Here is a 22,166-nt window from a genome sequence, read left to right as displayed (position 1 = left end):
AATGATAATAATAGTAGTAAATTTTTCTTTGGACGTATTTATGATTTCTTAGAGTCTGAGAAGATGTAAATAAACCTTAGAACATTGATGAGTAGTCTGTGTCTTATTTGATAAATGATTAATATAAATAATTATAATAGACACTTACCGTCCATCTGAATGTGAAATGAAGTTGAAGTGTGACAGGTTCAATAAGAGTAAATGTATTTTGTCCAAGCACCTGACTAGATACGTTGCCAAAGCTACAGGAGCCGATGGCTGTTACATTTGACTGATACTCTTTAAGGCACAGCCAAAAAGCTGTTGTGCAAGTTTGAGAACAAGGGGGAAAACCACCCCGTCCGCCGGAGTCACGTCCCCCGCCGCAACAACGACCGTCCACCAGCGTGCCCCTGTTGTTTGTTAACGACAGTATCTGCACCTCGAAATATCCGCTACCGGTTGTCGCCTGTCAAACATTAAACACAATAATTATATCCTTTATGTCTACAGCCATCATAAACATACAATTACCGAGTGAAGCATAATATATGTTTATGTATGTCTAAAAAACTAGATATATAGATATACAGATACAGATATAGATATAGATAGTATAGTAATTGTAGTTGTATATTAGGAACGTAAAAAAACTCCAAACAGCCTGGCGAGCTTTCGAATTATCATTAAATCCGGCACGTGATGATATTCTTATTTTTTAGTGATTCAATATTTTTTATCCTTCCATAGATTAATTTAAAACTCGCAAGAACGATCCCACGTTTTCTAATTGCCAGGCAAAACGATGTTTGACCGGTTAAGCAATTATGGAATAGAAAAAAAAGGCACTTGATTAGCGAGTCTTATAATGGCCTGTGGTTTATACAAGTCTAATGACTATGACAAAGAGTCACGTGACATATTATATTAAAACAGAGATCAAATTAAATTAAATAAATAATTATAGTAAATAATACTATCAAGATATTGAGTGGGTTATTATTCATTTTTTTATTGGCCTTTTTTTAATTATTATCGTCATCACTGATTGACCACCAACGTCAATGCTCTATACATTATACATATTTAAAAAAAGTGTCTTGTAGTAAAAAGTAAATTCAAAATTTTTAATTAAAATATTTCCTCATAATTCTGACAGTAGAAAATTCAAAATCATTAATTTGTGATTAACCAATTAAAATTTATTATCATTATTATAATTAAATAAAAATCATTTCTTATTTTCTGCAAGTGATTAATTTTAGATTAGTTTAAAATCTCGGCTGCATTTATTAACATTTAATTAAGAAAAAATGCTGTGAGCCGAGCCGGGTATACAAACTCGAGCACGGTTTCGAAATAGCTTAATATACTCCTATCCAATCCGTGATTTTGTTTTATTTTAGTGGTGAATTCTCGAGTCGTCCCGATTAGGACTAAACGTGTAGATATATATACATGTATGTATCTACGTTTCCCGTTATTCGGTTTACGCGAGTTCATGTGGGTTACCCACACATACATATATAAATAAACATATATTTAAAGTGTATTCATTGAACAGAGTAAAAGACTAGAGACTAAGGACTACGGAGTGGAGACCAGAGACTACTAAATAGATATACGGAGTTGAGGTAGAGAGGTATCCCCGCATCAGCAACTAACTTTTAAAACGATAAAACTCTTTCGGAATACCACCATCCTATGTATATTAAGTCGCGGTTTTATATATAAACATCAGTACTGTAGTACTGTATGTAGATAGTACTTAAAACTCTTATATAGAGTCAGAGTTAAGTTGGACTCGCAGAGTACCGAGCACATAATATAATATGCACGAGCAACTCACATAGCCTACATAATTGCCGTATAGGAGAGTGTAAGATCGAAGGTAGAAAGCGCAGCTAGAGGATCGTCTGCTGGCCTTTGCTTTTCACCACAAAGCCAATATATATACATATATAATATAAATAAAATAAAATAAAGAAGGATATATATTTACTTCCTCTCCTTATTCTCATTCTCTTTTAATTTTATATACATATATATTGTAAGTCGGTTTTGCTATATAAGTTATATAAGGTGATGGGTGATATACCCTCATTTAACGAACCAGTGACATTTCCCCGAGGCCGAGAGTTGAGCTTATACTCAAGTAATTGAAGCGACCGTGGGTATATCGACAGGATCGATCATGTACTAGAGAGTTTCCACGCTTATTATCATCACTATATATATAAACATTTATATAAAAAAATAAATATAATCGCATGCTCTTTTTCACGTAATTTTTATTTAAATTAACATACAAATCAATTATGATATTTGTATGTATGTTTTTAAAAATATTAAAGGTGAATATATAAATATTAATGAAATTTTTTCCAATGGATGAATAATTTCAATTATTAATAGTAATAATTATTATTAACAGTGATATAATACTTTGAAAAGTTTATTTTTATGCAAGATTTTATTTAGATAAAAATAAATTCCATGAATTATTTATTACTGAAAATAATTATTTTAATAGTTGTGTAATTTTTAGTAATTGCTTTTCTTTATTTTATTTTTTTTAATGAATGTTGACGTTTTTTTCAGTGATGAAAAATTTGCTCTAGGGAGATTAAAAGGTCACGACAATTTTTGTATTGACGATGATAAATTTATCACTTTAAGCCTCAAGTGTTAATTGACATTTTATAAATTCAATGTTTGTGTATCTTACATTAAATATATTTATTGGAGTGATTGTACTTATTATAAATATAATTATAATTATAAATATAAAGTTATATAAATTCATATCATTAACTTTAATAACGCATTTTCATCTAATTAAATAAAAGTAACGATGACTGTTCGATTGTGGTTTATTTAAAGAACGTTAAAAAATAAAAATATCTCCGTAGTAATTATCCCGCTTTAACGTCTTATCTTTGAGAAGTCGTATAATTAGAAAATGTACGCGCTAATGTAGATAAGAGAAAAGCTTCTAATTGAATTTAACGGATCTCATGGCAGGTTTCATGTCCGATATAAATTTCTTGTAGCTTTTTTTTTATTTATTTATTTAACAAACTACTAATTCTCATAGGCTCTTCTCGGCAGTGTACATACCTGGTACATAGTGAGGCAATAATGAGATTTTATACCGATACTGCTATACATAACACTGAGCTATTAGCTGTTAATTTTATTTTACATCACATATTTTTAAAACTTTTATTGCTTTATTGCAAGTAATTAAATAACATACACCTACAAAACGAAAGAAATAATTTATTGGGATTGTGACTGGGACGGCACGTGTGATGTTGCTGTTAAGAGATCTCCATTAACTCTCATTTCTCATTTTGGAAAGTAATAAGTTGAGTTTTAACTCCATACAACCATAAACATACCATACTCAGTCCAACGACTTAATGTTCACTCAAGTTAACGCATATGTCCACATTTAGATCCCAGATCTCTCAGCAAACAGAAAGACTAAAATGTTAATCGCTGAGTAATCGAACGTGCACGACCAACACGACAAAAATTACCAATAACACATAACAGAGGAGCTTAAGTTTGTACAACTGAACAAAAATAGTTAATCAAATAACAAAAGATCAACGAAAAAAAAATAATGAAGTAAAATAATGTAAAATAAAAGAAGGAATAACTAAATACTATTTGAAGTTTTCGGAGTCTCCTCACGTGTTCAAGTCGAATTACAGAACAGAAAAGAATGACTCTTAGTATCGCTGTGTGATGTTATGTTTTCAGTACGGTAATATAAAATAAAAGACGAGGAATAACGATCCATGAACTGTTTTGTATACCGTAAACATTATATTCTATTCTTCCAAATTCATGAATGTGTAAAGCTCAAATCGGTGACAACACGCGATGAATTTTTTACGACAACCAAATTTCAAATTTTAACGAAACATTGGGCAATATAATCCTGGATTTATTATTATCGTATTTTTGTTTGTACATTGTACGATATTGTACATTTACATGGTTAGGGAAAATGGCCCATAGAATTTTTATTGCTTCAGTATACAAAATAAATTATCGAGACGCACAACAATTTATTTTATCGGAATAATAAAAGTGAAATCAACTACAAATTAATTATGAAAAAACTTTAATTAACTAGCAAGTGCTAGAAAACTTTTTTTTTACAAATCATTACTCTTTTAACGTAATAAAAATTCATTACTCGCTTTTAATGAATCAATAAAAAGTATTAGCGATAAAAAATTCCTAAGTATTATTATACTTGTACTTATAATTATATAGTTATTTACATGTCGTGCAGTAGCGGTAAAAAGTGAAACAAGTTGCCTTAAAAAAAAAAATAAATAAATAATAACAAATTTATTAGCCTCGTTAAATGTATGATAAATACACATCTATATATGTAGAGAGAAGACAAATCCATAAACTACTGTCGTGGAATATAAATCATTACGAAGAGTGAGTTTCTCACGCGATGAGGATGCATAAGCAATTCGTTCCGGGCAGTTCGTCAATTGATTTCCGGACTGGAGTCACCAACGACGTTTATATACGCGATTTATCCATGGGTCGCATATAAACATCCTTAACATTATTTCTTACAATGATAATAACGTACTCCAGGGCGCTGTTGTTTATACTACACCGTGTGATATGCTGCGTCTTACTACCCACAGAACATAACTTAGAAGTACTCGTAGACACTAATAACAACAGCAACAAGTACAAACACAAGCACATGCGTGTAACGATAAAAATAAAAATAAAAATACATTTATATTATTTATATCTGGTATCTGTGGATGCTAAGTAAAAGAAGAAGACGCGAATAAGTAAGGGAGTTTGTTGTAAGAACGTCGCCAGCGAAGAGTAGGCTTTTCTTTCCGCATAGTCAAGGTGCAGCGAGCCATACCTACTCGCTAGTTTCATTCGCTTGTATACGTGGAAGTTACCGTGGAGTTAATATGAATAATTTGTTGGAACAAAAAAGACCCGTCCAGCATAATCTTGAACGAGTCTACCGTGTCCTCCTCCTCCTCCTCCTCATCCTACTTCTACATCTACTTCTACTCCCTCGCCACCTCCACCTTCACCCGCATCTTTTTTGTCTCTATTTTTTATTTCACTTCTGCTACTTATACTCGTCTCATCTCTGTCATAAATAATTCTTTTAATCTCTCCACAATATACAATTCCCTTTTATTCTAACTAAACAACGAGGCATTTTAAAACGCGTGAAAGTTTTATTCGTGGAATTTAAAACTCAATAAAAGAAATGAATGTACGTGTGTCTATGATGCACATAAATTTATTGTATCGTATGTGTAAAAGCAATAAATATAATTCATAATATTATATGATATGATAAATGAGAATGGTTTTTTTTTAAATGCTTTCAGGTAAATTATTTACGAGATGTAATTGTTCGAGCATATCTCGATGGTACCAATCTTAAACATCAGAATGAGTTTCAGGAGATCTGAAGACAAAATTAGCTGTTTGGAGCTAGGTGAGTTGGAATTGATAGTTGAAAATTGAAAATTAAAAATTAGTGTGTAATGAAATGAATGCACCGAGTTATGTAGATTTTAAATAATGTATTAACTACACGCGATTCACACGAAACCCACGCTAAATTCGCGTGAGCAATGAGGCAGCTGCAAGAGTAGAACTTCAATCAAATTATTATAATCGTTATAGACGACTGGACAGAGCGAAAGGAAGAGAACGAAATATAATAAAGATAAAATGAAAAAAAAAAAATAAAGAATGAAAATAATAATGATAATGATAATAAATATAAAGAAGGAGACGGGGTTCGGGAGAGCGAGGCGGGCTCTGGAGGTCGAAAGAGATCGGAACGTCGTTCCAATTCTCCTGGCTCTTATTATCTTAATCTGACGAGAGCTGACCACTGTCATGTATGTAATATATGTGTATATAGGTATATCCAGTATATATATGGTTATCGAGTGTGTCTTATTGCGAGTCCCGTGTTGTAAGCTTTAATTTTTTGTATACGTCCGATGGTAAAATGTTTAATTTAATTAAATTGACACATACGTTCAGAGACTCCGGTAGGTACGTCCGTGAATTTTTGAATATAAAATCATGTCATTTTTTTATCGAGGAATAGTATGTAAAAAATTATATTCTTGATTCGCTTGATATTTATTCGAATTTTATTCAAATTTGTCGTGAGAAATTAAAAGTTTTTTTATAAAACAAAATTATTGATCGTTTTCAAAAGAAAAAAAATTCTTGATTTAATAACAAAGTAAAATAATTACTGTAGTTTTAATTAGTTTCTCCGTTTATCGTTTATCGCCGATTGTCTCATAAATTAGAGACGGGCAGTGAGTTCAAATCGAAAATAGCCCCGCGAAATAGTCTGCGTTGTTTAAAAAAAAAGATAATAAATATATATAAATAAACCGAAATACAAAATAAGTAAAAAAGGGATGAACGGCTGGGAGAAAAAAATAAACGACGCTCGTAAGTTTTATTTTCTCTGCTCCAAACTCGTCGCAGGTAGTAATTACCAGTGGCCGCTACCTGCCGGAGTGAAATAGACCTGCCGAACGCCATTTAATTTTATATCATGTGGTGCATATACATGTATATGTGTATGTTTATATATTCTTCCTCTAAATTGTGTGTCGGAGTACGTGTGAGTGTAGCGACTAATATATAATCTAATCCTAGGCTTGTGCTAGTCGCACGTGTAGACTGCTTCACTCAATAACCGCTTAAACGGGTTACTCCAACCACATATAAAATATATAATATATAATATACAATATATAATATATATGTGTGGATCTTTTCGATTCCATATATACACCAGCTTCTTTACTGTATACTATATGTAATATACTGTCTTGACTGGTGGCAAAACCTATACTTAATATTTACTATATGGGCATCGATTCGATGTGAACTCACCGCCTTCAAGCTTCGAGCCATTGCTAAATTACTTAAATAATTAAAAATTCCGGCTTAACGAGATGCGTGGGAAGTTATAATCGAGATAAAGATTTACTTGTGTGATTTGTTACGTGATGTTAATGACATATGCGTCACTGCTATTAATTTTTGCATACATGAATGACGACTACCGCCGATTTAATGTGATATTTTTTTCTTATTTTGATATTCGAGAAAACAACAACAGAAATAAAAAAAAACAACGTAGCAAAAAAAAGTCGCTTAATGAAATAGTCGCATGAAGACGATTCTTGGGTACGCCTATGTGTTTTAGAAGGGTGTAATTGTGGTTTATAAAAAACTTTCTGCGCTCGACGAATGACACTTTTGCGGTCAATTTGTTCTGGTTCATTAATCTTAATATCTTCTTCAGTAGACGGTGAAAAATTAATTCCAAAAGTAGCTTTACATTATAAAATATATAAATTATTATTGTTACTATATTATTGAAAATAATAAGCTGTCTTTTAATTAGAAACAAAATTCTCATGCTTAAATATAAATTTGTAGATTTTATTTAAAAATGTCTCAATACAAAATTAACTTGTTAATTTAAATACACGATACGATAAGAAAAAAAATTCATTACTAAAATTATCACGTATTCACTTTAAATTAACACCTAATTTATATTAATTTTAAAAAAATATGCAAAATTTAAATTACAAAGTTACGCGCGCGGTGTATAATAAAAATAAAAATAATTAATAAAAAATTTATAAGAAGACGATTCTTGTCTCATGATATCTCGTGGCAAAAAAGAAAGGTGTATAATTTTCAATATAATATACATACTTGCGAGTTGCGAGGGAAATTGAGTTTGCTGGGTAATGAGCCTGCCCCTTTTTCACCCGGTTTAATGAACTCATTTCTGGCGCCGTTATCAGGGCCATTATGGACAAGTTATGCTGTGGCTTTATATTCGCGTATAATGTTATAATAATCGGAGTGCATATTTAATAATAATAATAATAATCATAATAATAACAATGATATTAATAAAAATAATAAAGGTGTATGATTATATCGGGAATCCCGTGTGAGATTATTGCGTAAATGGTGCACGTAAACAGACGGTGAGATGACGATGACGGTGAAGTTGATGGTGATGACGATACTCTTCCATTCTTCAGCTTATGCCCATGGGCAGCACACTCTATTACCGTAATATATATATAACAAGGCGCAAAGTGTCGTATAAATAAATTAAAAGGCGGGTAACGAGATAGAGTAGTAGGGACGATCACATAATATAAACCGAGTGGATCTCAGCACAGAGCACTCGGCACGCGGATAATGAGACGCTTGTTTGATCGCGATTGTGTAGTTAAGTGTGTATGTATACATTACGCCCCTATATATCTTACGATCATCACCCGAGGGCGATGTTAGAGTGAGTCAGGCTACTGCTCGCTCTCTGCTTACCGATGTTGGGTATATCCTATATAGTATACAGGGAAATATTAAGATCAATCTCAGTCCCTAGCGATGACATGCTTTTTTTCTTCTTCTCCTTTATCCATATTTTTTTGCATCGGCTTAACTGACTCGTGGGTAACCATGTAATAATTTTTATAATTACAATTATCTCCCAGAGGATTATTTTGAGTATTTTGAGTACAAAAATTAATTAACGAGGCATGCAGTTTATTTACTTTTTTTTTTTTATAATTGAGACTGTATGATTATGAACATTATATGAGCTGGTTACTTTTTTATGTAAGTTACGGTACTTTTATGAATGAAAACACTTACTTGTTTAATTTTTATAGGCTTAACTTTTTTTGAGCATCAAATTTCAATTATTTGACTTGAATTTTTATCGTGCAAAAATTTTTAATATCTCTAATTTATTAAAGTTTTTTTTTATGTAATTACTTATGTATAAGTCATTGGAATTATGTAATTTAAATCAATGCTCGGCATAGAATAGCAGTTGAAAGATGATAAATTTATAAGTAAATTAAATTATATTCATAATTGATTGTTTTAAATCAGAACAATCATTCTTGATATGATACGTCATTCAAGTCAGCATGGTGTATTATGGAATGAGGAGTCGTTTCAAAACCAGAAGCTTCAATAATTGATTCGTTAACAGCTACCCAAGTAGCCATACGTCTAGCGCTTTCGTAAGCACAGTGTGTGGCTCTTATGTTATGTGCTTTGCAAGTGTTATATATAACTTTGTTATCATCAGACCAGCCTAACTTCTCTAATACAGCTATCGGTTGGCGATCACCGATCAATTCTGTCAATATAGCTTTAGCTTTTAGGGTGTTCACATAAATACCGGTAGTTTTGAATAAGTCGTCAATGATTGCGGGTATTATAGCATTAAATTTCGCGACACCATACTCCCATGCAATTCCATGCTCGTGGAATCGTTCTATATAAGTTTCTTGAAAATCGGAGTCCAAGAATTGCCATGGATATGGTGGTCCGAAAGTGTAGTGTGATGAATACCAATAACCATCTTCACTTTGAAATACATTCCACATGGCAAATTCTTTTAGTGCATATGTATTGTTTGGCAAATTGTATGTTATAAAATCAACAGTAACAATCATTTTTGTTTTTTTATAATAGTGATTTTATTTATATAAAAGAGAGTCGTTTGCTTCTAATATATGTGACTAAATGATTAAAAAAAATTATTTTTCATTCTAAAGAATGTAACATTTTTTTTTTTGACATTGTTTCTGTCAACTAATTAATGGCTTTGCAATTAAAAAATCATTCGTATGACTAAAATTTTAAATTATAAAACGATAAATTTTTCTAACAATTCACTTTTTCTAGATTTTTCTGAATAATTTTGAAGCTCATATATAAAAACTGAAATATGTCATAAAATAAATAATCGGTCACAGTTTGACGTAAATCCACTTGAATTGTCAAGTAAATTAGACATGACAAGTAATAAATAACCCTTACGAACGTAAGTAGATCGCGAAATAAAAAAAAATTAGAGAGTTAAACATTATGACTAATGTCCTCAATCAAATAATGTTTTGTTTGGTATTCGGCGGAAGGTTAAAAGTTACCTGGCAAAACTCACTGACATACTTATTTTTTTTGGTTCTTATTTTCAACAATGCAACGCAATACCAAGCAAATCAGCCACGACCGCGTTTCACTGCACCTGCTTCAAATGCGGTTACAATAAAATCTTTGTCATATTTTTATATCGTTAAACTTTTTACTTAAATTACCGCTTTGTACTCCTCTTAACCGCTAATATCCATCATACTAATATATTAATTCTATGCTATCAACTCTAAAGTACTTGTCCATATAATATGATAATAATTTGCCGGTACATTTAAAATAGTATGGTATATAGTGAACAATCCTGCCTATAACGGTACATAAATTAGACCTTGCACTTTTAATTAAAATACCTGGCCATATATTATCCGACTCGATAAATAAATTATCGAATACTTTATTAACTTGAGAATTTATTCTGAGAACTCGTAAACTGTAGGAAGACGAGAGTTAAGACTGAAAGGAAGAATGAAAGCCTATTGTATTGCATAGTGTTTTTTTATTATTTTATTTGTGTTGTATTGGTTTTGTCTGGGGCTAAAAATCCTGTCTAGTTTTTAGGAGGTCGCACCTGTTTATTTTCTCAGATAAATATATATGACAATTGACCATTCTCCGAGAAATCATATTATCCTAGAAAAAACTGGACTCGAGTTAAGTCCAGTCTGAAAAAGTCAAAGTCTGGCATATAAGTACATATATTAAGAGCAAAAAAAGGAATCAAGAGTTTAAAGATTTAAGCACACCAGTGAAGCTAAATAACAAAGCCAAACTTAAGTCGTGAGCAACGAGAAGAAGGGCCCAGTAATTTTTACAGTGAGTTCGCGTGACCGGTGTCTAAACGTTGTACCTTCCCGCCCATAAGACTGTAAGACTGCGCTGCTGTTGATGCTGATGCTCCTGCTTCTGCTTCCACAGCATTATATCCCGTCTTCCGTATTTCTGAGGATTCTCGTCTAATTCGCTGCACGCTAGACCCACCAACGGGACCACAACCTTTGCGAAAACAACATTTAGCGTCTTAAAACTTTCTTTCCTTTGATATTTTTTTTGTTCTTGTTCTTCTTTTATTATTAATATTCCCGCAAAACAGCTTTTAAAATCTCCACCTGATCCTCAACTTAAGGAAAATTAAAGACAGCATTTATATGCAAAAGTTTACCGTTTAATGATCCCAGTTTCTTTACCCGATTGGAATATTATATTATACATATATAAATGAAAAAAAGAATTAAAAAAAATAATAAATATAAAGAAACAACTTTTTAAATTTCCATTTAAATATTCCCAAAGCACGTTAAAGTCTTAATCATCGGCATTATTATGTAAATTATAAACAAGTGATGAAAGGAGAAAAATAAAAAGCGAATGCGCGTTGTCAAGAAGAACTCAAGTATCTAATGTACAATTTGTATATTTGTAATTTAACTTTTTTTTTTGTATTCACTCAAGCACACGAGGTGCGACACACCATAACGCAGGGTAATATTTATACGTGTACGTGTATGCTTGTTAAAGAGTGAAAGAGAATTAAGTATAAGTGTGTACGGTGGGAAATATCGTCTTTATTATTACGAACATGTGTGACGTGTCCGACAGAGTTGTCGTCGCGTGGATTATTATATTGGTTGTATTGAGTAGAGTATACACCATATACACCATAAAGACTAGACTGGTGTTAGATTGAGTGTGTGTGTGTGTGGTATTGAATCGGAGAGCGTGCTCGTACCCAAGGTGTGACTCACAAGGGCTGAAGTAATTCTCGTGGGAGAAGGTGCTCATTGACAGATATTGCTCATGTGTGTTCACAAGCTTCATACTAATATAAATATATACGTACAAAACTTCAACTCTGTAGACAGCAGACTCGATTATTGTATAAAGGCTAAAGAAAATAAAAAGTAAAATACAGTCATTAAAAGAGAAAGAAAATCTGATTGATTCTGAGAAGTTTGCAACAGACTTGCCAAGGCGTATACGGCTTTATATTGCGTTGATAGTTTTTTGCAACACGGTTAAATAAAAGTATTCGGTAGATCTCGCACCCTGTCAGCGGGAATCCAACTTTATGGTTCCTTTTCCCGTGACTGGGGTCTCTCTCGCTTCACTCTTGTATCCTTGCCAGTAAACAAACTCGCTGATTCTCTGTCGTCCTCAGAAACCTCCGTCTATCGTGACCAATCACCGAATTAAAGAGCTCTACTCTGCAAAAGGGAACAAAATGAACTGAAGGAGAGAGAAAGAGAGAGAGAGAGAGAATGCGGTGCGATTCATCGCGAGGGCACGTCCGCCTCGGGTAATTAAGCCGCCACGGTAAAGGATGAATTATTACTCGCCTGCCGATAAAATTGCTAAAAAGAAAAGAGAAGAAATAACGTATAGAGATAAAGATTGAAAGCTTTAAGAAGCTACGGGGGTATTATATATAGCATATAGGTATGTATGTTGGTACGTTAATACGAGCTGTGGATGCTGATGAGAAGAGCCCTTGATCATCAGAATGAGCGAGAGCCAAGTAAAGGTGGAAGATACAAAAAGATGAGAAGCGCAAGGGCATTTGAATAAAGAGTTTCCAGGCTTAAACGATACGGGGTATGGGGTATGGGGTATGGGATGCAGCATTGCCAGCACAAGAGAAACAAGGAGATCGATCTGAATTGCTTGAGCACGTCGTAACGGATTCACGATAATTATTGTCCGGCATCCTGCAATTTAAAGTTGAATACTTAAAGCTCTCGTTCATCGTCGTCCGTCGTTTTAAACCTGATGGCTCTCTGGGCTCCGTATATATCCTCAGACTACTCTGTCGAGAGTATCGAGAAGTGGACGACAACTGGAGTACAGGACAACGATCTACCGCCACCGCGGAAGTTAAATCTATATATACATGTATATGCATGGAGAGATAGATATTTATATACCGGCATGAGCCATGACTTTTCTTACTTACGTCTTTTAGTTAACTTTACTAGTAATTCTAGTCCATGTATCCTTATAATCCTTGCTATCTGCTTCTCGAAACAACAACTGTACGTATGTACTACTAAAACAACTTGAGAAATTCCGTTTATGTATACATATCTTTTGAGAGCAGCGACTAATAGCAACTGTTACTCTTGGGTATTGAACGACTGAACAACAACAGCAACAGCAACAACAAAAAGAGAAACAAGAATGAGAAGACGAAGAGAAGAGCGGACGGAAAATCGCGATGCCCACGCTATACTACTTCTATTCAATTACCGACCACCGGGCTCTTCGATCCACCGTTAAATCCCTCTTAATTAAAGTCCAGTGAGACCGGTACATAAATGTACTATGTGCTAGATGGTAACATCATCAGAGTTTACTTATAGAATTACTTAGTTGTTTGCTGTTGCATGTGTAGGCGGTCTAATGAAAATTACTCAAGCTGTATTTTACATTATTGTGAATTCCCAATAAATATACCCGGGACTTTTTAACCTGACTTTTGTATACTATACACTACATCACAGATTACAGATTGCAAAATAAATTACAGCCTTTTATTGTTTTGTAAAATCAAAAATATCTTAACAACACTTTGTCACTTTCGATCCTTGTCCATTGTTCTCACCACTCTGTCACCGTGGGTTTAGCATCCTGCTTAACGCTGTTTTGTCGGTGAAAATATTGAAATTATTGTTCGATTGTTTTGTAGTCTGCTATTCTTTCATTTTTTTCATCGGAGGTTTATTTTACTCGGGTTGATTAATTGATTGTATTTTTTACCTCCGATGATTGCGTGTTATGCAATGAAGGTATTACTGAATGAAGACGGACGGTTAAATTAATGTATTTCCATCGTATCATTTTATTTTATTTATTTGTTACTCGAGCTTGGTGAAGAGTGGCATAAACAATGCTTTTCTTATATTATTATATTATTAGTATACTACTTTGAAAGCATCCGACAATACGTTAACCGTTTAGCTGAGGAGTTATTCACAGAATGGTTTAATAACACACTAGAATAAATGTTTGTGAGAGAAACAGTGGCAAATGTTTTTGTAGGATAATGTCTATAGGATGTAGAATACATTATGTTGTTATTTGAAAATATCTAGTCGCTTAAACGCCGATCATAACTCGCTCGCAACTAAAAACTATTTTATATTTCTGCATCAACAGATATTACACGAACGTGCGTTTATTTTGCTATAAAAATTTCAACTCTCAACATTTATATATATTAGAATATGAATAGAAGAAGAGTGAGTTATTTTTATTCATCACTTAAGTTGAAGTTTTAATAATTATGTTCAACAGTGTAGTCCATTTTATGATTATAATTAAAATATAATACATTTAAAAGTTTAAAGTCTAAAGTCTAGTAGATTTCTGGTTTTAGTGTTAAACTGTATTATGTGTAGTCCCGCTTATTGTAGTGTATTAAATATATTTAATACGATAATAAAAAAATAAAATGGTGGGTTATTTTCACCATGACACAGAGAGTATGGAGGAGTCTGATGTAGCTCGACAGCTCGTTAATTTTATGGGTTTTAAGCGATGTATTCCGCGTGGCTGTCCGTCACGTGAGAGAAAGTTTCCACCGGAATATAATAATGAGGAAGAAGACTCGTCTATTGCTTTTTGCTTTTACAGGCTTACTGATCCTCCGTAGGAAAGATTCGATCCTTGTTGTAGTAGCCGAGCTGGTTGCTGGCTTTATTTACATTTGAATTTGTATTTGTATTCGTGTTTGTAGAGATACTTTACTGGTACGGAGAAGGATTTTGTTACTGATCTTGCATGAAGATTATATTCGTTCAATCGAATCGCCGATCGCTGTCTTAGAAAGTTACTCATCTTTTTTAACCATTTTTTTTACGCGCAGTCTATTTCAACATTTTTTAACGCGGATATTTACTGGAATTTCTCAGGCTGAGGAAAAAATAGACTTTAGGTAATGTTTAGGCTAGTTGTTAAGTGTTTGAGAATCGATATAAAACTCTGATATTTCAAACATTCTCTTTCATGATCCGTAAATTTATCGGCAATTAATAAATTTCTCAATAAAATTTTTCCGTGCAAATTGGAATATCTATGTAAAGTTTAGTATTTTATTGATGAAATAAAATGTTTTAATATTTTTAATTAATGCCGAACAATTTTTCACTCATAAATTAGGATGTAAGGTATTGATAAAAAATTACTGAAAGAAACTTTTGAAAATAGCAAATGATTCCCTGATAAATACATAGAAATTTATAAACTTTTCCATTGTATACTTTTTAAAGTTAACCAGCTTTTAAACAAGTTTTCTTACAGCAAAAAATTTGCAGAGTCGATGATTTTCTATTCATTCGATCCCTCGGGAGTGAAACTAACTATTAAGAATTCAAAAAATATGAAAAATTGAATTACAGTTTGGTAAAGTTAGATCGAAATGTTTTTACCCAAGTTGAAAGGAGACTTCTATGAACACAAAAACTAAAAATTCACAATTTGCTCCAATTCACTGATGATTTGTACATTTAAAAATGAAAAATAAACAAACGCTCTGAAAAATTTGTTGGATGAGAAAAATACCGGTGTATGTATAAAAACATAAAACGTATTATTATAACCCATAATCCAGGTACAATTGCTTGAGTGTACAACTCGTGAGCCAACGGGTTATGAAATTGAATAGACTAGTCCCCCACAATGAAAAATAATAATGACAATAAAAAAATTTCTACAAAAGCTAAAATACAATAAAGAGTAAAAAAGATTAAGTATAAAGTATACCTGTATGAGGTGGGCAAAAAACAGGACGTAAGCAGCGGCAGCCCTCATGGCTTCCCTCGTGAATCTCGCGACTACCGCATCACCACACTTGCCTCACCTCTGTTTTATTCAGCCACTTTGTCACACACAAAGTGCAACAACGGCTATTCCAACAATCAAAACTCGATGTATAATATTATATTCTCACTCCTTATTTTAAAATCCACAGTATAATTTTATATCATCTAAATATGTATCCTCGTCATACACAATGCGTTTAAATCCACTATTATATATTATATTATATGGATCCTGATTAACCACTCACTTTATCACAATAATTAAGACAATAATTATTATTATTACTTTTATAAAATTTATTTTTTAAATAATCATTTAAATACACTCGATTACAAATCACTAGTTCTCACATGATAAAACAATAACACAACCAAATAAATAAAAAATAATAATAAATAAAGACAGTACTTGGTCTTTATCGTGACTTTCGTACAATTAATATTAATAATTGCTAAATATTTTAAAAACAAAAGGGTGTCACGTTGGCTCGACAGGTGAATTACCACACAAACTTTTGTTACAATACATATACAATAAAATGTATATGTAATGTATGTCCGTTATAATAATACGTACTCAAACTAAAAAATAAAAAACTTTTATTTACTTTTATCCACAACAATTATTTAACAATTTATCCAGCACACAAAGAGATAAACACACACACACAATGAACGATAAAACAAAAAGACGAGCACTTTTAATCGTATAATTGGAATAAAATGTCGTTTCTTATTTTCGCACGTCAACAGTACAGCCAAGATGACTGTTTTGTATCCTCGCCGACAATTTTGCGTCTTTCTTGGGATGGAACGCGTTTAATTATCTCCCAAGCTCAAGCCCGAGTAGTCCAAGTGTTACTTTACTTAGCGTTTTTTTTTACAATTTGCAATAAACTGGTGGCTCACAGACACAGCACACTAAGCTTAGGTCGGTAAAAAAGGCCAAGTAAGCCCTGTAATTGATGGACATTTAAGGACTATGCTCTTTTATGCACAAGTTACTTTTTTAGCTCCAAAAAACACGTGCGATCACCACGTGCTTTTATTCTTTTATTTGACTCCAATTGATCAATAAATAATTTAAACAAAGATTTGTTATTACAATTACAATTAAAATAACAATAAATAGTTTATTATTCCCAGAACTGACTGATGTAATCACGAGGTGCGGCCAAGTTGCCGGTTGTAAGACGATGCATCCGACGCGACGTGAGCATGTGCATGGAAAATCTCGTCGCCAATTCTCTCCCACGACCTGCTGGCTTTATCACTTGCTTCGCTTACACTTTTTCTCTCGTGTCGTCGCGCATTGCCGGTTAAACAGCGGCACAGCCTCCAGGCTCCACTCAAGAGAGAGTGATTCGGATTAACCTACAAATAGTCCTTTCCGCAATTGTCGCTCTCTGATAAAACATTAACACCAAAAATCGATAAAAGCTCACAGTATTTTTCAATAAAAATCAAAATTTTTTAAATTGAAAGCAAAATAATATCGGAGCTTTCAAAAAATAGACACCCCCGAAGTCAGAAAAAATAGATAACAGAGGTTGTCGACCGTTTATTGAAGATTTCTTGCGTAGCACACACCTGGATCTTCTTCTTGTTCCTCTTCTTCTTATTCCTTCTACTCTTTCCACCCATCCACGGCGTCCTTGCCGCGGGGACTGTGGCAAATAATCAACTTATGATTTTAAACTCCTTTTTCACTCATAAATCTATTTATTAACCTCATCTCGTCTCATCTGAGCGTTACACACATTTTTCTGAATCAACAATCACTCCAAATAAAAAAACTCACCAAAACTGATAAACCAAAACAAACCAACAATAGAGTCAGCCTGTCAATAAATTATTTATAAAAAATAAATTTAAAAAACAGTTTTATTTATTATTTTATCGGCACAATAAATTATTTCCGCGATGGCAAGTTAATGCACAGAGGTATCCCACTTGATATTTATTTAAAAAGTGTATACGCGCGCGAATAAACTTTTTGAGTTTGTAAAAGCTCGGGCACTTGCTTTGAATACACGTGAGTCGGTTGCTTCGGGGATACTGAGCCAGAGCCGCGGGCCGGCCTCCAGGCCTCCCCCCCTATTCTCGCGGCCCCTACTCTGGTGCCCTCGTCCTCTTCACGTTATGTGGACGACGAGAAAAAGATAAAGAAAAAGAGCCTGAGAAAGAGAGACAGGTAGCCGGTGAAAGAGTATGAGTAAGGGAAAGAGCAACACCGCGACTATTTATTGTGGATAATGTTGCCGAGAGAGAGACCGCGTTCTAGTGATTTTCGAGGGCTCGAAAGAGAGAAAACGAACGAGAGTAACAGGAGGAACAGAAGAACAAGATGAAGAAAGAGAAAGAGCTGAGAGTAGACCCCGTGGCCCTCTGGCTACCCTCTAGATCCCCTTCGCTCTTCCCGCCTACCTCCGGGGGATCAAGTGATGCCCTATCCTCTTGCTTATGTTACTTATACACATAGGTAGCAACCACCATCAGCTTGATCCTCGTACACCCGTGCCGGTTCGGTAAGGTTTTACCTGTGTTATGTTATGTGTTTCTGGATTTTAGAGTCTGTATTCATTCTACCTCTACACACATGCATTACTTATACTTGTGTGTATTGATTGTGATGCTGTATCTGTACCTGTTCTGTATGAATAGATCGTCAAGTTTAAATGTGAGGAGATTCTCTTAGAGACTTTACTCAAGTTATGTTAGGGATCTTCGGATCCAGAGTCCACCTCTAGAGGCCCCTCTCGTTACACCTATGGACACTATCCTACGCCTTTCTATACACTCTAACACTACACAGTATGTAGTATATAGTATATAGTGTATGATATATAATACAGTACAGTGTTTGTACACTTGCACCAGCCTGGATGCTGGCTGGTTATAGTATCTCACCAAAGATTTAGCGCGGTGAATTTTATTTTTTATTGACCGTGTAAATATTCCGCATTGCTGTTTAAATATAATTTTAGCCGCTTTTTACTTATATTACAGAGGATTTTATAATTCAAACAGCCGAGAGACGAGTAGAGAGCTTTATCTTCAGCTCTGCTGAAGATTTACTTGCTGAGAAAATTTTCTTTGTTTAGTATTATGTGTATACACACGCGTTATTAGATTTAACCACGAAACCATCTAATGTAACAAGTCAATTTAAATTTATCCAAGGGAAACTGAGGATGTAATTCAGCGTAAAAAGTTATTACTCAATTATGATTAATCAATTGGAAAATTGGAGATGAATTTTTAAATTGAAGGCTTATTTTAAATTCGAAGAGCTTTTTTATAGTTGGTTGTGTAATTATATGCATTGTAAAAAATTTCAATGTAAAAGTGTGGAAATTCTTTCTATATACTTTTTAAACCATGTTATCTACAAGCCAGGAAATTTTTTCTCTACAAATTAATGAAATTATACACAGTAAAAAATTTTTCGTCAAATTTAACACAAAAATTTTTGTTAATGACTTTTTTTACACAATCTGTGTTGAATCAACACTCTATTGTGTTGAATCAACATACTAAAATGTTAAATTCTACACACTAAAATGTTAAATTCTACAAAAACATTTTTACACTTTACACAATGACGAAAAATTTTTTACTGTGTAATACATAAGAGTAAAACTGCCAAAATAAATTTTATCGAAAAAAAAATTGTTTGTTATGTCTTTATGGCATCTGTAATGCAATTTATTTAAAGATTCAAGTAAGTAATAATTATGTAATAGCACAATTTTCAGCTGATAAAATTTTCTTAATTAATACAAAATTATTAGTACCAATACATTCTCACGTTTAATGGTGTAAGCATTTGAATTTACACCACACTGTATCCAATAAATTTTTGACAGTATATGACTGTTTTTTGTTTATCAAGATTAATTACTCATGAGTAATCATTAAATTACTATGAAAGATAATTGATAAATTTATGTCCGATAATCCGACATAATTGAAGTAATCGGTTATTTAATTGTATCAGCACGATGATATGACGGGGCTCATTGACAACAAACGAGCGATGAGTATCTGAGGCTTCACTAAAAGATCCTCGCGACAAATAAATGTACAAGCGTAGAATATAATATCTGTCTGCGGGTATTTTCATGGCTATTAACGTCATGCGTCAAGCGTAATGGTTATTGAATCGGTGGTTGATAATGAACTCCCGGTCTCATTCGTCGGATAAAGGATCTTGATGAAGAAAAATGTGTTTGAGTACAATCTTAACGATAAAATTCATCAATATGTCTTGTTGCGTACCCTCTACTATCTTCCCCCTTGACTTTGTTATTATTATTATTATTATTATTATTATTATTAGTATTATTACTTATTTTAGTCTTTTCTTTTTATCCTTATTCTCATTTTATTATACTTTTTTCGGAGCTCTTCCGCTCTGGTCTCTGGTCTCTGTTCGCCGCTCAGAATAAATATGTGAATTCAAAGGCGAGGAACAATTTGATAGGACATGAATATAAAGGCCCCAGAGAAATAAGATGAGGGAGTTTGTCTCTCGGGCTATGAATAATGGATGCTGGTTCTGTCGCGTGTCTTTCGCAATTATCAAAACCCATTGCTAAAATCTTTCATCGACAAAATCATTCAATCTTATCCGTTACTTTAATTCAAATTAAACAAAACAAAAAAAAAATATTTTATCTTTTCTTTTGTCACAAAAATTTTTTTTTTTTTAAATAAACTGTAATAATAAACCAAACAAATAATTTTACTTTGACATCATAAAATTTATTGATCACTAGAAATTTTTATATAATATATCAAGAACAATATAATTAAAATTCCTGATAATTTAATTTAAAACTTATAAAATCATGAACAGTTTTAATAGCAACTTTATTTATTGAAGGCCGAATAAAATGCTATCATTGATAATGGGGGATGCAGTAACGATTGAAAGAATAACAGCGATATAGTATATCGATGCGAAATGCGAAGTAAAATAAAATAATTACGAAACAAAGCAAAAGCAATTACAGTGACCTGAATTAACGTATTAATAAAGAATTGAATAGAACAAAGCAATTGCCGGACGGGTTTACTCTGACGCGCAAATTGCCCACCGCAATCTACTCCATTTCACGAGTAGAGTTTAAGTACAGGTACTATACGAGCAGTACGTACAGAGTAAGAGTAAGAGCTAAGCATGTACCCCTCGGCATATCTATCGCATAGGTGGTGGCTGTTATGCTCTCAGCTATACAAGAATACCTACTCTCTGACGGACAGCCCTAGTCCCTCAGTAGTGGGATGCTGGGGGCCTCCTTTTTATTCTCCTCGCAAAACAAAATTTAATCTTTCTTTCTCTCTGGTTATCCAGACTCTTGAGCTGGAAACTCACTCCCACTCCCACTCCCAGTCCAAGTACAAACACACCAGCACACAGATAATAAGATTGGCAACACCAAACACTAGTGGTGCTCAGCGTCTGTCTTCGTCTGGGCCTCAGGGTCCGGCTACTCAGGGCCCGTCGGGCATTATGGTGGCTACTCGACTCGACTCGGTCCCAGCAGCAGTCCAGCACCACCACCAGCAGCTAAGAGAGTCAGAGAGAGGCCTCGAGGGTCAAGGAACTCCCTCGGGAACAGGTTCACCGTCTTCTCTTTTCCCGAACCGTATATATATATATATATACATATATATGTTTCTTTAGCTGCCGCCCTACGGCTGCTCCCCTTGGGCCTCTGAGGCCCCTCCAGCCATTTCTACTGTACTTGTGTACTGTATACTGTATATACTGTATATATATTTGTACATCTTATATACCTTGGGGCTCAACTTATTTTCTCTTATTACTCGCGGGCATGCACCACACTACCGCGGTACCAATAACACACACGGTCGTCCCTCAAGTCTAAGAGTTGGCAACATCGGACGAAGGATCACACCAAGCGTTCGTTGGTTGGCCCGTCGTACCGTGTACTGTGTGTTATGTAGTGAGTGCGTATGCTATACATATAGCTAATATAAAGTACCGATCTCGTATTTTTATACTTTACTTTTACTCTGCTATTCCTTTATTATTCTTACCTCTTCACACTTTACACCTCACTTTTGTCTTTTGTCTGCCTCGTAACTTGTAACTTGTAATTTATCCTGATTTAGTTTTGTAGAAACATAGAATCTTATCTGGCATTATTGTTGGTCATAGTACGACTAATCTGCCACTTTACCCCGATCAGATTTTGTTAAGACTAAGCAGAGGTGAGGCGATTAGGAAATCCGCGATCTCTGATACATTATCGCGACCAAGAATGCCGGAGAGATTAATATCCGACTACT

The 22,166-nt window shown here is 33.7% G+C and overlaps 1 protein-coding gene across 1 annotated transcript in view; it reads right to left on the bottom strand.

Annotated features, from left to right (window-relative positions):
* Positions 1 to 17,912, bottom strand: part of LOC123275402 (protein jagged-1-like) — a 37,906-nt gene extending 19,994 nt beyond the window's left edge. The window contains exons 1-2 of the mRNA XM_044743501.1: positions 15,787 to 17,912; positions 149 to 448 (exon numbers count right to left, since the gene is read on the bottom strand). Coding sequence (XP_044599436.1) covers positions 149 to 448; positions 15,787 to 15,834 — 348 coding nt within the window. The 5' untranslated portion in view covers positions 15,835 to 17,912. The remainder of the gene's footprint in view (positions 1 to 148; positions 449 to 15,786) is intronic.
* Between the last annotated feature and the right edge of the window lie 4,254 nt (positions 17,913 to 22,166).

The sequence above is a fragment of the Cotesia glomerata genome, linkage group LG1 (assembly GCF_020080835.1).
Source record: "Cotesia glomerata isolate CgM1 linkage group LG1, MPM_Cglom_v2.3, whole genome shotgun sequence".
Lineage (NCBI taxonomy): Eukaryota > Metazoa > Arthropoda > Insecta > Hymenoptera > Braconidae > Cotesia > Cotesia glomerata.
This window is presented reverse-complemented; position numbering and strand designations above follow the sequence as displayed.